This window comes from Bombina bombina, chromosome 12 (genome assembly GCF_027579735.1).
Source record: "Bombina bombina isolate aBomBom1 chromosome 12, aBomBom1.pri, whole genome shotgun sequence".
Taxonomy (NCBI): Eukaryota; Metazoa; Chordata; class Amphibia; order Anura; family Bombinatoridae; genus Bombina; species Bombina bombina.
Genome location: NC_069510.1, coordinates 25,507,417 through 25,524,222, shown reverse-complemented (window position 1 = coordinate 25,524,222; position 16,806 = coordinate 25,507,417). Strand labels below are relative to the sequence as shown.

At 43.0% G+C, this 16,806-nt stretch overlaps 1 protein-coding gene across 6 annotated transcripts in view; it reads left to right on the top strand.

Annotated features, from left to right (window-relative positions):
- The window catches only part of RALGPS1 (Ral GEF with PH domain and SH3 binding motif 1), a 1,173,485-nt gene that overhangs the window by 148,184 nt on the left and 1,008,495 nt on the right, over nt 1-16,806 (top strand). The window contains exon 1 of one of the 6 annotated variants that reach the window (XM_053695589.1): nt 15,532-15,554. The exons of the other annotated variants lie outside the window; for them this stretch is intronic. Coding sequence (XP_053551564.1) covers nt 15,538-15,554 — 17 coding nt within the window. The 5' untranslated portion in view covers nt 15,532-15,537. Of the gene's footprint in view, nt 1-15,531; nt 15,555-16,806 lie in introns of those variants that run through there. 6 annotated transcript variants of the gene reach the window in all.

Here is a 16,806-nt window from a genome sequence, read left to right as displayed (position 1 = left end):
TCTAAGAAGGGAGACAAACCTGCTAATACTCATAGCGCTATTGGCCTCTCAGAGCTGTATACCTCTCAGGTCCCGAGAGATTACTACCCTTTCTACACTAGTCATTCCACATGCAGTGCCCCGCGGCTCAACTGATCCTCCATCTGGAGTGGGCTTTTATTCTGTGGACTTTACTGTGCAGTGCCTTACCTCCCTCTAGCAAACGTAAGTGAAAGGTTAAATAAACATAGTTCTCCTGACCTAGAGTCATCTAAATATTTGTTGGATTTAGCTACTATGTCCCAGCTATCCGAGGATGAGTTAACCTCTGTAGCTTCAGAGGGTGAACTTTCTGAGTCGGAGACTTCAGTTTCTAAACCTCCTTCAGCGGAGGAATCCTCCTTTAGATTTAAAATTGAGCATCTGAATTTTTTATTAAACGCGGTTCTGTCTACACTAGAGGTTCCAGAGGCTACACTCCCTGAGGAACCTAAGATCCCTAAATTAGACAGAAATCAAATAATTCCACAGCACCTTCCCTTTCAACGAGTTTTATTGAACTTCTTCTCCCATGGAGGTACAAACAGGTTGCAGCAACGTTTCGGGAGGTTATCCCTTAATCATGCTAATGGGCCTCATCTGTTTAGATGCATTTTTAGGCCTACATATTAACCCATTGTATATTGTAACAAAGTGAATTATATCACCTAATACTACCACCTAGTGGTTACATTTATTATTACAGTTAAACACATATATAAAGTTAAAAACAATATACAACTTACCTATGTAAATATTGATGCTAAAATATACAGAAAATGTTAACATATTAATTCACATATTATTAATGCACATTACAGAAATACCTTGAGGTCAAGCTCTCTATTGATGCCTTTAGGGATCAATGTATCCAATTTATGTATCCAATAGGATTCCTTTTGTTTTAATATAGATTCCCTATTACCACCCCTTCTTAATTTATCTACACCATAAATAATTTGCCACCTCAGTTGGCTGATGCTGTGACCTGCACTCAAATAATGGCACGGTACGGCGCTTCCTGTTCCCCACATCTAATGTTAGACCCGTGTTGACTCGTCCTATCTCGTACCCTCCTTGTAGTCTCTCCAATGTAAATCTTGGAACATGGGCATGTGATTAGGTATACGACATAGAATGAGTCACACGTATAGTAATTTTTAATGCCACATTTTTGCTTGTGGATATTGGAACTCTACCCCTTTAATGACTGCGCTGCAACTAGCACAACCTAAGGATGGAAAAGTTCCATAGCTTCTACTTGTGATGTATTTTTGTCTTTTGTTAGAACCCAAATCATTTTTTTTTAACAAATATGTCACCCATATTTTGGACCCTACGATATGCCATCATAGGAGGTTTTTTTAAAGGATTCAACATTTAAATTAATTTCTTCAAATTTCTTTACTCTTAGGGTTGAATTGTGTAACACATACCAACCTTTGTTCATTATCTTTTTTGATTTTAGCAATATTTTTTTCTTCCAATTCCTGCGCTTTTATAATCTCATTCTCAATCAATTTCTCAGGGTATCCTCTTTGTTTGAATTTATCTCCCATTTCTTGTAATCTACAATCGATTAAAGAATTCTCAATCACAATCCATTTTACCCTTTTAAATTGACTGTGAGGAAGGGAGTTCCTAAATTAGACAGGGCTTATGAAGACAGGAAGGTCCCTCTGACTTTTCCTGTGCCAGTTAAGATGGCAAACATTATTAGTAGCGAATGGGAAAGAATAGGATCTTCTTTTTCCCCCTTGTCTACTTTTAAAAAATGATTCCTGGTCCCTTACTCTCAATTGGATTTGTGGGGCTCCTTCCCTAAGAAGGATGGCGCTATTTCTACGCTGGCTAAGCAAACTACTATCCCCCTGGAGGATAGTTCTTCTTTTAGAGAGCCTATGTATAAGAAAATGGAAACCTTTCTGTGGAAGATGTTTCAACATACAGGGTTTTTATTTCAACCGGCAGCAGCTGGAGCCGCGGTTGCTGGAGCAGCTACCTACTGGTGCGACACTCTGTCTGAGCTCATTGAGGTGGAAACTCCCCTCAAGGATATTCAGGAGAGAATTAAAGCTCTATAAATTTCTAACTCCTTCGTCTGTGACGCGAATATGCAGATTATTCACCTAAATGCAAAGGCTTCTGGCTTTGTGGTCCTAGCCCACTGGGCTCTCTGGTTGAAGTCTTGGTCTGCGGATATGACTTCTAAATCCAGACTCCTTTCTCTTCCTTTCAAGGGGAAGCTTTTATTCGGTCAAGGGCTGGACTCAATTATTTCTACGGTTACCGGAGGGAAAGGTGCCTTCCAACCGCAGGATAAGAAGAATAGGCTAAGGGACGGCAATGGTCTAATTTTCGTTCCTTTCGTTCTGACAAATTACAACAACGGCAATCATCATCCTAGTCCGAGCAGTCCAAGAGTACTTGGAAGCCTGCGCAGTCCTGGAATAAGTCCAAACAGAGTAAGAAGCCTGCTGAGAACAAATCGGCATAAAGGGGCGGCCCCCGATCCGGGATCGGATCGAGTAGGGGGCAGACTGTCTCTTTTTTCAGACGCTTGTTTCCAGGATGTACAGGATCCTTGGGTCCTGGAGGTTGTATCTCAGGGATACCGGATAGGATTCAAATCTCATCCGCCCAGGGGCAGATTCCTAATCTCCAGACTGTCTACAAGACCAGAAAAGAGAACTGCCTTTCTCCAACATAGGTGTGTCCGGTCCACGGCGTCATCCTTACTTGTGGGATATTCTCTTCCCCAACAGGAAATGGCAAAGAGCCCAGCAAAGCTGGTCACATGATCCCTCCTAGGCTCCGCCTACCCCAGTCATTCTCTTTGCCGTTGTACAGGCAACATCTCCACGGAGATGGCTTAGAGTTTTTTAGTGTTTAACTGTAGTTTTTATTATTCAATCAAGAGTTTGTTATTTTGAAATAGTGCTGGTATGTACTATTTACTCAGAAACAGAAAAGAGATGAAGATTTCTGTTTGTATGAGGAAAATGATTTTAGCAACCGTCACTAAAATCCATGGCTGTTCCACACAGGACTGTTGAGAGCAATTAACTTCAGTTGGGGGAACAGTGAGCAGTCTCTTGCTGCTTGAGGTATGACACATTCTAACAAGACGATGTAATGCTGGAAGCTGTCATTTTCCCTATGGGATCCGGTAAGCCATGTTTATTAAGATCGTAAATAAGGGCTTCACAAGGGCTTATTAAGACTGTAGACTTTTTCTGGGCTAAATCGATTCATTATTAACACATATTTAGCCTTGAGGAATCATTTATTCTGGGTATTTTGATATAATAATATCGGCAGGCACTGTTTTAGACACCTTATTCTTTAGGGGCTTTCCCAAATCATAGGCAGAGCCTCATTTTCGCGCCGGTGTTGCGCACTTGTTTTTGAGAGGCATGACATGCAGTCGCATGTGAGAGGAGCTCTGATACTTAGAAAAGACTTTCTGAAGGCGTCATTTGGTATCGTATTCCCCTTTGGGCTTGGTTGGGTCTCAGCAAAGCAGATACCAGGGACTGTAAAGGGGTTAAAGTTAAAAACGGCTCCGGTTCCGTTATTTTAAGGGTTAAAGCTTCCAAATTTGGTGTGCAATAATTTTAAGGCTTTAAGACACTGTGGTGAAAATTTGGTGAATTTTGAACAATTCCTTCATGTTTTTTCGCAATTGCAGTAATAAAGTGTGTTCAGTTTAAAATTTAAAGTGACAGTAACGGTTTTATTTTAAAACGTTTTTTGTACTTTGTTATCAAGTTTATGCCTGTTTAACATGTCTGAACTACCAGATAGACTGTGTTCTGAATGTGGGGAAGCCAGAATTCCCATTCATTTAAATAAATGTGATTTATGTGACAATGACAATGATGCCCAAGATGATTCCTCAAGTGAGGGGAGTAAGCATGGTACTGCATCATTCCCTCCTTCGTCTACACGAGTCTTGCCCACTCAGGAGGCCCCTAGTACATCTAGCGCGCCAATACTCCTTACTATGCAACAATTAACGGCTGTAATGGATAATTCTGTCAAAAACATTTTAGCCAAAATGAACACTTATCAGCGTAAGCGCGACTGCTCTGTTTTAGATACTGAAGAGCATGACGACGCTGATAATAATGGTTCTGAAGGGCCCCTAACCCAGTCTGATGGGGCCAGGGAGGTTTTGTCTGAGGGAGAAATTACTGATTCAGGGAACATTTCTCAACAAGCTGAACCTGATGTGATTACGTTTAAATTTAAGTTGGAACATCTCCGCATTCTGCTTAAGGAGGTATTATCCACTCTGGATGATTGTGACAAGTTGGTCATCCCAGAGAAACTATGTAAAATGGACAAGTTCCTAGAGGTCCCGGGGCTCCCAGAAGCTTTTCCTATACCCAAGCGGGTGGCGGACATTGTTAATAAAGAATGGGAAAGGCCCGGTATTCCATTCGTCCCTCCCCCCATATTTAAAAAATTGTTTCCTATGGTCGACCCCAGAAAGGACTTATGGCAGACAGTCCCCAAGGTCGAGGGAGCGGTTTCCACTTTAAACAAACGCACCACTATACCCATAGAGGATAGTTGTGCTTTCAAAGATCCTATGGATAAAAAATTAGAAGGTTTACTTAAAAAGATGTTTGTTCAGCAGGGTTACCTTCTACAACCAATTTCATGCATTGTCCCTGTAGCTACAGCCGCATGTTTCTGGTTCGATGAGCTGATAAAGGCGGTCGATAGTGATTCTCCTCCTTATGAGGAGATTATGGACAGAATCAATGCTCTCAAATTGGCTAATTCTTTCACCCTAGACGCCACTTTGCAATTGGCTAGGTTAGCGGCTAAGAATTCTGGGTTTGCTATTGTGGCGCGCAGAGCGCTTTGGTTGAAATCTTGGTCAGCTGATGCGTCTTCCAAGAACAAGCTACTTAACATTCCTTTCAAGGGGAAAACGCTGTTTGGCCCTGACTTGAAAGAGATTATCTCTGATATCACTGGGGGTAAGGGCCACGCCCTTCCTCAGGATCGGCCTTTCAAGGCAAAAAATAAACCTAATTTTCGTCCCTTTCGTAGAAATGGACCAGCCCAAAGTGCTACGTCCTCTAAGCAAGAGGGTAATACTTCTCAAGCCAAGCCAGCTTGGAGACCAATGCAAGGCTGGAACAAGGGAAAGCAGGCCAAGAAACCTGCCACTGCTACCAAGACAGCATGAAATGTTGGCCCCCGATCCGGGACCGGATCTGGTGGGGGGCAGACTCTCTCTCTTCGCTCAGGCTTGGGCAAGAGATGTTCTGGATCCTTGGGCGCTAGAAATAGTCTCCCAAGGTTATGTTCTGGAATTCAAGGGGCTTCCCCCAAGGGGGAGGTTCCACAGGTCTCAGTTGTCTTCAGACCACATAAAAAGACAGGCATTCTTACATTGTGTAGAAGACCTGTTAAAAATGGGAGTGATTCATCCTGTTCCATTAAGAGAACAAGGGATGGGGTTCTACTCCAATCTGTTCATAGTTCCCAAAAAAGAGGGAACGTTCAGACCAATCTTGGATCTCAAGATCTTAAACAAGTTTCTCAAGGTTCCATCGTTCAAGATGGAAACCATTCGAACTATTCTTCCTTCCATCCAGGAAGGTCAATTCATGACCACAGTGGATTTAAAGGATGCGTATCTACATATTCCTATCCACAAGGAACATCATCGGTTCCTAAGGTTCGCATTCCTGGACAAGCATTACCAGTTCGTGGCGCTTCCTTTCGGATTAGCCACTGCTCCAAGGATTTTCACAAAGGTACTAGGGTCCCTTCTAGCTGTGCTAAGACCAAGGAGCATTGCTGTAGTACCTTACTTGGACGACATTCTGATTCAAGCGTCGTCCCTTCCTCAAGCAAAGGCTCACACGGACATTGTCCTGGCCTTTCTCAGATCTCACGGATGGAAAGTGAACGTGGAAAAGAGTTCTCTATCTCCGTCAACAAGGGTTCCCTTCTTGGGAACAATAATAGACTCCTTAGAAATGAGGATTTTTCTGACAGAGGCCAGAAAAACAAAACTTCTAGACTCTTGTCGGATACTTCATTCCGTTCCTCTTCCTTCCATAGCGCAGTGCATGGAAGTGATCGGTTTGATGGTAGCGGCAATGGACATAGTTCCTTTTGCGCGCATTCATCTAAGACCATTACAACTGTGCATGCTCAGTCAGTGGAATGGGGACTATACAGACTTGTCTCCGAAGATACAAGTAAATCAGAGGACCAGAGACTCACTCCGTTGGTGGCTGTCCCTGGACAACCTGTCACAAGGGATGACATTCCGCAGACCGGAGTGGGTCATCGTCACGACCGACGCCAGTCTGATGGGCTGGGGCGCGGTCTGGGGATCCCTGAAAGCTCAGGGTCTTTGGTCTCGGGAAGAATCTCTTCTACCGATAAATATTCTGGAACTGAGAGCGATATTCAATGCTCTCAAGGCTTGGCCTCAGCTAGCGAGGGCCAAGTTCATACGGTTTCAATCAGACAACATGACAACTGTTGCGTACATCAACCATCAGGGGGGAACAAGGAGTTCCCTAGCGATGGAAGAAGTGACCAAAATCATTCTATGGGCGGAGTCTCACTCCTGCCACCTGTCTGCTATCCACATCCCAGGAGTGGAAAATTGGGAAGCGGATTTTCTGAGTCGTCAGACATTGCATCCGGGGGAGTGGGAACTCCATCCGGAAATCTTTGCCCAAGTCACTCAGCTGTGGGGCATTCCAGACATGGATCTGATGGCCTCTCGTCAGAACTTCAAAGTTCCTTGCTACGGGTCCAGATCCAGGGATCCCAAGGCGGCTCTAGTGGATGCACTAGTAGCACCTTGGACCTTCAAACTAGCTTATGTGTTCCCGCCGTTTCCTCTCATCCCCAGGCTGGTAGCCAGGATCTATCAGGAGAGGGCGTCGGTGATCTTGATAGCTCCTGCGTGGCCACGCAGGACTTGGTATGCAGATCTGGTGAATATGTCATCGGCTCCACCTTGGAAGCTACCTTTGAGACGAGACCTTCTTGTTCAGGGTCCGTTCGAACATCCGAATCTGGTTTCACTCCAGCTGACTGCTTGGAGATTGAACGCTTGATCTTATCGAAGCGAGGGTTCTCAGATTCTGTTATCGATACTCTTGTTCAGGCCAGAAAGCCTGTAACTAGAAAGATTTACCACAAAATTTGGAAAAAATATATCTGTTGGTGTGAATCTAAAGGATTCCCTTGGGACAAGGTTAAGATTCCTAAGATTCTATCCTTCCTTCAAGAAGGATTGGAAAAAGGATTATCTGCTAGTTCCCTGAAGGGACAGATTTCTGCCTTGTCTGTGTTACTTCACAAAAAGCTGGCAGCTGTGCCAGATGTTCAAGCCTTTGTTCAGGCTCTGGTTAGAATTAAGCCTGTTTACAAACCTTTGACTCCTCCTTGGAGTCTCAACTTAGTTCTTTCAGTTCTTCAGGGGGTTCCGTTTGAACCCTTACATTCCGTTGATATTAAGTTATTATCTTGGAAAGTTTTGTTTTTAGTTGCAATTTCTTCTGCTAGAAGAGTTTCAGAATTATCTGCTCTGCAGTGTTCTCCTCCTTATCTGGTGTTCCATGCAGATAAGGTGGTTTTACGTACTAAACCTGGTTTTCTTCCAAAAGTTGTTTCTAACAAAAACATTAACCAGGAGATTATCGTACCTTCTCTGTGTCCGAAACCAGTTTCAAAGAAGGAACGTTTGTTGCACAATTTGGATGTTGTTCGCGCTCTAAAATTCTATTTAGATGCTACAAAGGATTTTAGACAAACATCTTCCTTGTTTGTTGTTTATTCCGGTAAAAGGAGAGGTCAAAAAGCAACTTCTACCTCTCTCTCTTTTTGGATTAAAAGCATCATCAGATTGGCTTACGAGACTGCCGGACGGCAGCCTCCCGAAAGAATCACGGCTCATTCCACTAGGGCTGTGGCTTCCACATGGGCCTTCAAGAACGAGGCTTCTGTTGATCAGATATGTAGGGCAGCGACTTGGTCTTCACTGCACACTTTTACCAAATTTTACAAGTTTGATACTTTTGCTTCTTCTGAGGCTATTTTTGGGAGAAAGGTTTTGCAAGCCGTGGTGCCTTCCATTTAGGTGACCTGATTTGCTCCCTCCCTTCATCCGTGTCCTAAAGCTTTGGTATTGGTTCCCACAAGTAAGGATGACGCCGTGGACCGGACACACCTATGTTGGAGAAAACAGAATTTATGTTTACCTGATAAATTACTTTCTCCAACGGTGTGTCCGGTCCACGGCCCGCCCTGGTTTTTTTAATCAGGTCTGATAATTTATTTTCTTTAACTTCAGTCACCACGGTACCATATGGTTTCTCCTATGCAAATATTCCTCCTTAACGTCGGTCGAATGACTGGGGTAGGCGGAGCCTAGGAGGGATCATGTGACCAGCTTTGCTGGGCTCTTTGCCATTTCCTGTTGGGGAAGAGAATATCCCACAAGTAAGGATGACGCCGTGGACCGGACACACCGTTGGAGAAAGTAATTTATCAGGTAAACATAAATTCTGTTTTTTAGGTTGCGTACTGGATCTCTCCTCTCTAGGAGTAATTGCCCCGGTACATACAGCAGAAAGAGGTTTGGGGTTTTATTCAAACCTTTTCGTGGTTCCAAAAAAGGAGGGAACTTATCGTCCAATTCTGGACTTAAAGTGCCTAAACAAGTTTCTGAGTGTTCCCTCTTTCAAGATGGAGACAATACGGTCAATCCTTTCTCTGGTTCAGGAAGGACAGTTTATGACCACCATAGACCTGAATGATGCATACCTTCACGTTCTGATACACAGGGAACATTTTCAGTTCCTGAGGTTTTCCTTTCTGAACCAGCACTTCCAGTTCATAGCTCTTCCGTAAAAGGGTGAATTTCCTGGGGATGATAATAGACTCCATGTCCATGAAAATATTTCTCACATATCAAAGACGTTGCAAGCTAACTACTGCTTGCCTTGCCCTCCAGGCCTCCTTGAGACCATCAGTGGCCCAGTGTATGGAGGTGATCAGACTCATGGTGTCATGTATGGACATTTTGTAAGGGTCTGATTCCATCTCAGACCCTTACAACTATGCATTCTGGAATGGCGACCATTTAGATCTGTCTCAACAGATTGTGCTGGACAACCTCTTGAGAGACTTGCTCTCTTGGTGTCCCTGTCCAGATCATTTGTCCCAAGGCACGTGCTTCTTCAGACTGTCCTGGGAGATTGTGTCTACGGACGCAAGCCTTTCCGGCTGGGGAGCCGTTTTAGAGTGCCAAGAGGGCACAAGGGCTGTGGACTCAGGAGGAGTCCTCCCTTCCAATCATTATATTGGAATTCCAGGCAATCTTCAATGCCTTGAAGGCTTGGCCCCTTCTTGGTTCGTCGCAGTTTAGCAGATTCCAATCAGACAATATAACCTTGGTTGCCTACATTAACCATCAGAGGGGAACGAGAAGTCTTTTGGCAATGAGAGAAGTATCTCGGATACTAGAGTGGGTTCAGACTCACAGATGTACGCTGTCAGCGATCCACATTCCGGGTGTGGACAACTGGAAAGCGGACTTCCTCAGCAGTCAATCCTTTCCCCCAGGGGAATGGTCTCTCCAACCGAGGTGTTTGCAGAGATATGCGAGTGTGGGACGCTGGAGATAGATCTCGTGGCATCCCGCCTCAATCCCAAGCTTCCTATATTCGGGTCGAACTCAAAGGATCCTCAGGTGGAACTGATAGTGCCCTATCAGTACCATGGAGGTTCAGACTCGTATATCTTGTTCCTCCATTACCGCTTCTCCCTCCTGTGATGGCTTGCATCAAGTAGGAGCAAGAATCAGTGATTCTGATTATTCCTTCGTGGCTGCGAAGGATGGGGTTTGCAGATCTGGTGGGGATGTCCTCATCTCCTCAGTGGAGGTTACATTGACGCAGACATCTGCTGATACAGGGTCCCTTTGTTCATCAAAATCTAGATTCTCTGACTGTGTGGAGATTGAACGCTTAGTCTTAGCCAAGAGAGAGTTTTCTGAGAGTGTTATCGACACTCTGGTTCAAGGGTCGTATCTACCATAAAGTGTGGAGGACTTAATTGTACTGGTGTGAAGAGCGTGGCTTTTCCTGGCACAAGCTTAAGGTTGCCAGAACTTTATCTTTTCTCCAGGATGGACTGGAGAAGGGTTTATCGGCTAGTTCCCTGAAGGGACAGATATCGGCCCTGTTGGTGTTACTGCACAAGAGATTGGCTAAGCTTCCGGATGTGCAGTCCTTTGTTAAGACTCTGACTAGGATCAGACCGGTGTTTAGATCTGGGGCTTCGCCTTGGAGCCTCAATCTTGTTCTTAGTGTTTTGCAGCAGGCTCCGTTTGAGCCTATGCTTACTGTTGACATTAAATTGTTATCTTGGAAGCTTCTTTTTTTGTTGGCTATTGCCTCTGCGCGCAGAGTTTGAGATTCGGTGTCGGATCGTAACATTAATCAAGAAGTTGTTCCTTCTTTGTGTTCTAATCCTTCTTCAGCGAAGGAACGCTTGCTTCACAACCTAGATGTGGTTCGTGCCTTGAAGTTCTATCTTCAGGCTACTAATGAATTTAGACAATCTTCCTCTTTGTTTGTCATCTATACGGGGAAGCGTAAAGGGGCAGAAGGCTACTACGACTTCCCTATCTTTCTGGTTGAGGAGTGTCATCCGCTTAGTTTATGAGACAGCGGGATGACAGCCTCCTGAAAGGATAACGGCTCATTCCACAAGAGCAGTGGCTTCCTCCTTTTAAGAACGAAGCCTCTATGAATCAGATTTATAAGGCGGCTACCTGGTCCTCCTTACACACTTTTTCAAAATTTTACAAGTGTATGGGTTTTGCAGGCTGTGGTGTCCTCAGAATAGAGTCTGCCTCATTTTTGTTTCCTCCCGTTATTCCTTCAGTGTCCTCTGGAGCTTGGGTATAGTTTTCCCAACAGTAAGGAATGAAGTCGTGGACTCTCCCTGCCTTATGGAAGGAAAGCATAATTTATGCTTGCCAGATAAATTCCTTAACTTCCTGGCAGGGAGATTCCACGACCCTGCCCGTAATTCTTTTTTTTTGTGGGACAGCTCCCTTTTTATATTATTTCTTCTGGCACCTTTATACCCTGATGTTTCTCCTACTTTTTCTTGCTCCCTCGGCAAAATGACTGGGGGATAGGGGAAGTGGGATGGACATTTAACCCTTTGGCTGGGGTGTCTTTACCTCCTCCTGGTGGCCAGGTGTTTTATTTCCCAACAGTAAGGAATGAAGTCGTGGACTTTCCCTGCCAGGAAGGAAAGGAATTGATCTGGTAAGCATAAATGATGTTTTTCTGTTTCAGATAGAGAATACAGTTTTAAAAAAAGTTTCCAATTTACTCTTATTCTTAAATTTGCTTTGCTCCCATGGTATTCTACATGACAAGAAATTTTCTTTGCTCTCTTGGTTTCTTTTTCTGATTGGTAGCTGCAAATATGCCACTTGTTATTGGCTCACCAGATGTGTTCAGCTAAATCTCAATAGTGCACTGCTGGTCTGCAGCTGACTTTATCTGTGTGTTTAGTACCTTTTTCAGGGGTTAAACATCAGCATACTTCTATTTAAAATTGAAATGCACCCATTGACATTTACATTGTGTCACGTTATAAGGCGAGCGGAATTCTAAGTTCAGATTTTTAGGTGCATTGGGTTAGCGTCCAAACAAAAACAGTTTACTTTCAACTTGTAATATGAGCGCTACCTAACACGTGCTAAAAGTTTAATTCTAGCGGAGTTATACAGTGAGTGCAGAATTATTAGGCAAATTAGTATTTTGACCACATCATCCTCTTTATGCATGTTGTCTTACTCCAAGCTGTATAGGCTCGAAAGCCTACTACCAATTAAGCATATTAGGTGATGCCCATCTCTGTAATGAGAAGGGGTGTGGTCTAATGACATCAACACCCTATATCAGGTGTGCATAATTATTAGGCAACTTCCTTTCCTTTGGCAAAATGGGTCAAAAGAAGGACTTGACAGGCTCAGAAAAGTCAAAAATAGTGAGATATCTTGCAGAGGGATGCAGCACTCTTAAAATTGCAAAGCTTCTGAAGCGTGATCATCGAACAATCAAGCGTTTCATTCAAAATAGTCAACAGGGTCGCAAGAAGTGTGTGGAAAAACCAAGGCGCAAAATAACTGCCTATGAACTGAGAAAAGTCAAGCGTGCAGCTGCCAAGATGCCACTTGCCACCAGTTTGGCCATATTTCAGAGCTGCAACATCACTGGAGTGCCCAAAAGCACAAGGTGTGCAATACTCAGAGACATGGCCAAGGTAAGAAAGGCTGAAAGACGACCACCACTGAACAAGGCACACAAGCTGAAACGTCAAGACTGGGCCAAGAAATATCTCAAGACTGATTTTTCTAAGGTTTTATGGACTGATGAAATGAGAGTGAGTCTTGATGGGCCAGATGGATGGGCCCGTGGCTGGATTGGTAAAGGGCAGAGAGCTCCAGTCCGACTCAGACGCCAGCAAGGTGGAGTACTGGTTTGGGCTGGTATCATCAAAGATGAGCTTGTGGGGCCTTTTCGGGTTGAGGATGGAGTCAAGCTCAACTCCCAGTCCTACTGCCAGTTTCTGGAAGACACCTTCTTGAAGCAGTGGTACAGGAAGAAGTCTGCATCCTTTAAGAAAAACATGATTTTCATGCAGGACAATGCTCCATCACACGCGTCCAAGTACTCCACAGCGTGGCTGGCAAGAAAGGGTATAAAAGAAGAAAATCTAATGACATGGCCTCCTTGTTCACCTGATCTGAACCCCATTGAGAACCTGTGGTCCATCATCAAATGTGAGATTTACAAGGAGGGAAAACGGTACACCTCTCTGAACAGTGTCTGGGAGGCTGTGGTTGCTGCTGCACGCAATGTTGATGGTGAACAGATCAAAACACTGACAGAATCCATGGATGGCAGGCTTTTGAGTGTCCTTGCAAAGAAAGGTGGCTATATTGGTCACTGATTTGTTTTTGTTTTGTTTTTGAATGTCAGAAATGTATATTTGTGAATGTTGAGATGTTATATTGGTTTCACTGGTAAAAATAAATAATTGAAATGGGTATATATTTGTTTTTTGTTAAGTTGCCTAATAATTATGCACAGTAATAGTCACCTGCACACACAGATATCCCCCTAAAATAGCTATAACTAAAAACAAACTAAAAACTACTTCCAAAACTATTCAGCTTTGATATTAATGAGTTTTTTGGGTTCATTGAGAACATGGTTGTTGTTCAATAATAAAATTAATCCTCAAAAATACAACTTGCCTAATAATTCTGCACTCCCTGTAGTTCAGTCGGGAACGTTAAATACCGTCCGCTTGTAATCTGGCCCATAGTCTTTATCTCGTCTGTCCATGGCATAATCCATAGTGCCCATTGTATTAGAACTGTTATGGGCTGCGTACAAGGACAGTGCTTTACATATAGACACAAGTCTATCTTTCACTGTTGGTACTTCCCCCCGCTCTTTTTTTATGCTTGCCCAAAAGTTGCTAAGCTTTATTATTTTGCCATTTGTTTTTATATCAGTATTTTGTTATCATCAAACATTTTAGTTGACATGTTTGATTACTTATGGAGTATTTACAGCAGTATCTTTTTTTATTAGTAAAATTATCATTAACCAGTTTTATTCCATCTCTTCACAGTGGAAGTTATTTTCTACCTCCCTTTGGTAAGTTGATGCTGCTATTTATAGCTGCTTGATATTTAGTGCACATTATATTTATCTGCCAGAAGGTAGCAATGATATCATCCTTTTCTACCACTCTCCAAAGCTTCTATTATATAATTAGTACCTTGTGTGATGCGATATGATCCACATACGGAAACTGTATTTATGCCTGAGATAAGTGGTTGCCAAATGTATTTGAGTCTTCAAAGACATCCGGAATACTGAGTAGTCCATTATGCATTTTAGGAGCCACAAAATCATTTTCTTTAAGGATGTATTTTTAAAAATAAATAGTAACCAGAACTTGAAATTTAAGAGCCATTGCTCTCAGGATTTGTAAAACAACCAAACTCAGTCATTCATCACAATGGGTAAGACCAAGGAATATAGCTGTGATGTGCGGCAAAAGGTTGTTGAGCTTCATAAAATGGGAAGTGGCTATAAGAAAATAGCAAAAGCATTAAAAATGCCCATTTCCAACATCAGGGCAATTATTATTAAGAAGTTCCAGTGAGCTAGAAATGTTATGAATCAACCTGGAAGAGGACGTGTGTCTAAATTGTCTAAACACACTGTGAAGAGGATGGTTAGAGTTGCCAATATATCTTCAATGATCACAGCTGGAGCATTGCAGAAATTAGTTGCGTCTTGGGGACAGAAAGTCTCAAAAATACCAAGCCGACATCACCTACATCACCATAAGTTGTTTAAAGTGTTTTAGAAAAAAGCCTCTACTCTCATCCAAAAACAAACTCAAGCATCTTCAGTGTACCAGATTCTATTGGAACTTCAAATGGGATCGGGTTCAGATGAAACCAAAATAGAGCTTTTTGGCAATAAACACCAGAGGTGAGTTTGGTGCACACAGAGAAGTAGCCATATGGAAAATAATCTAATGCCCACTGTTAAATATGGTGGTGACTCTCTTATGTTTTGGGGCTGTTTTTCTGCCAAAGGACTTGGACATTTTGTGAGCATACAAAGCACAGATATTAAGGAACACATGACTGCCTCTGCCAGAAAGCTTAAAATGTCTCGTTGTTGGATCTTTTAGCAGGACAATGAGCCAAACCCTACATCAAAATCAACAAAAAAATGGTTTACTGACCACAAAATCAAGATTCTGCCATGGCTATTTCAGTCCCCTGACTTAAACCCCATAGAAAACCTGAGGGGTGAACAAAAGGGGAGAGTCCACCAGCGTCAGCCTTGAAATTTGAAGGATCTGGAAAGATTCTGTATGGAGGAATGATCTCAAATCCCCTGCCATGTATTCTCTAACCCAGTGCTTTCCAAACTGTGTGTCGGGACACACTAGTGTGTCGGCAGCAGTGTGTAGGTGTGTCCCTGCTTCAGCACAAATGTTTTTAAATTTAATTTCAACAATTTTGTTTTGGTTTCTGACGTTCCGCCTGCCTGCTACGCATATCATATGGTTGACACGTGATTGATACCTAGTGGGTCACAGATCATCTTAACCTATTGGCGCAGCTCAGTGGGAACTGAAACTATTCCCATTGACGGCACATTGGCTCCTGACTGCACGTGTAGTCTCCTCAATCGGCTCGTGACTGCACGTGTAGTCAGTGAGTGGGACAGCAGTGTGTTTGAAGCACAGACAGTAGTCATTCGGACTCGCAGAGATCTGAGGGCAGCAGCTTAAACGCTGGGCTGAAGTCAGAAGTCAAAGTGGGGTTTTTTTGCAGCTAGCTCCCAGTAGTGCATTGCTGCTCCTGCTCTTGATATATGGATAGGAAGTGGAAGCTTAAAAATGCTTGATGATAAAATGTGAGTATCTTTATCTAATATTCCACCAAATATTCAGAAACTAGTAAGTAGCTATTGGGGTTATTAAACATTTTTTTAATTCTTGCACATACATACTGTTAATACATTTCGTTATTATATCATTTATGTATGTGTCCGTATCTCTTAAAACAATTTAGTTTAACCTCCTGTTTGCCAGTACAACTGAATTACTGTGTCGCGAAATTATGTAGGTCCAAAAAGTGTGTCACCAACATGAAAAGTTTGGAAAGCTCTGCTCTAACCTCATCAGACATTATAGGAGAAGTCTCAGAGCTGTTATCTTGGCAAAGGGAGGTAGCACAAAGTATTGATTTGACTAAAAGGGTGTTAATAATTGTGCCACACATATATTTAACAGATATTTAGACATCCCAAGGGATGGTGATTGATGATATGCTTTACAGTTTAGCACAGATAATGAGTCACTCGTTTGGGTTATGATATGCCTATATACATCATGGTTTGGTGGAGCCTAAAGGGTTAATTGATGACTAGCTACTATGTATGCCTGTGGATATACATGACTGAATTTAGTTGGTGCATACAGAGGACCGCTCTTTTTTGACAACCCCACATTTATTTAGGCTAACTTGACGATTTATTCTACTATGATGTTTTTTCATGGTGTATATGCGCAATTTTCTAGGCTTGAATAACGTTGCTGACCGAGTTTGATATTTACATTGTGACCCGCTTTCGGATTATATAGTGTTTCACTCAGTGACGTGCAGTCACAGGAGGCAGGTGAGGCAGCGCCTCCCCTGGCCAATCTATGTAATTACAGGCAGCATTTATTTAAAATTAAAAAATAAAAAAAATTTTTTTTTTTTTTTCATTTTTTTTTTTTTTTATAAAATAAGGTGACTCCCCCTACCCCCCCACCCCTCCACCAAAATCATGATTCTGTGTGTAAATTTTATTAAAACCGACTCGCTGTTTGTTTATACATCAATACATTCATATTGCGCAAGACAAGGACAGCCGGCTGTCCTTGCATTGCGCAATATGAATGCATTGACTACTGTGGAAGTGTATGGGACGCTGAGAGACTGCCACCAGAGGAGAAAAGGTGCTAATGCAGTGCTCTCCAATGCGCCCCATACGCTTCCACAGGAGGCTAGCCTCCGTCCTGGCCGCCTCTCACGTCTCACTACTAGTCTGACTCTCAGCCAATCAGATTCAGAATTCAGAACTCGTCTGAATCTGACTGGGGCTGGCTGTCTCTGAGTGC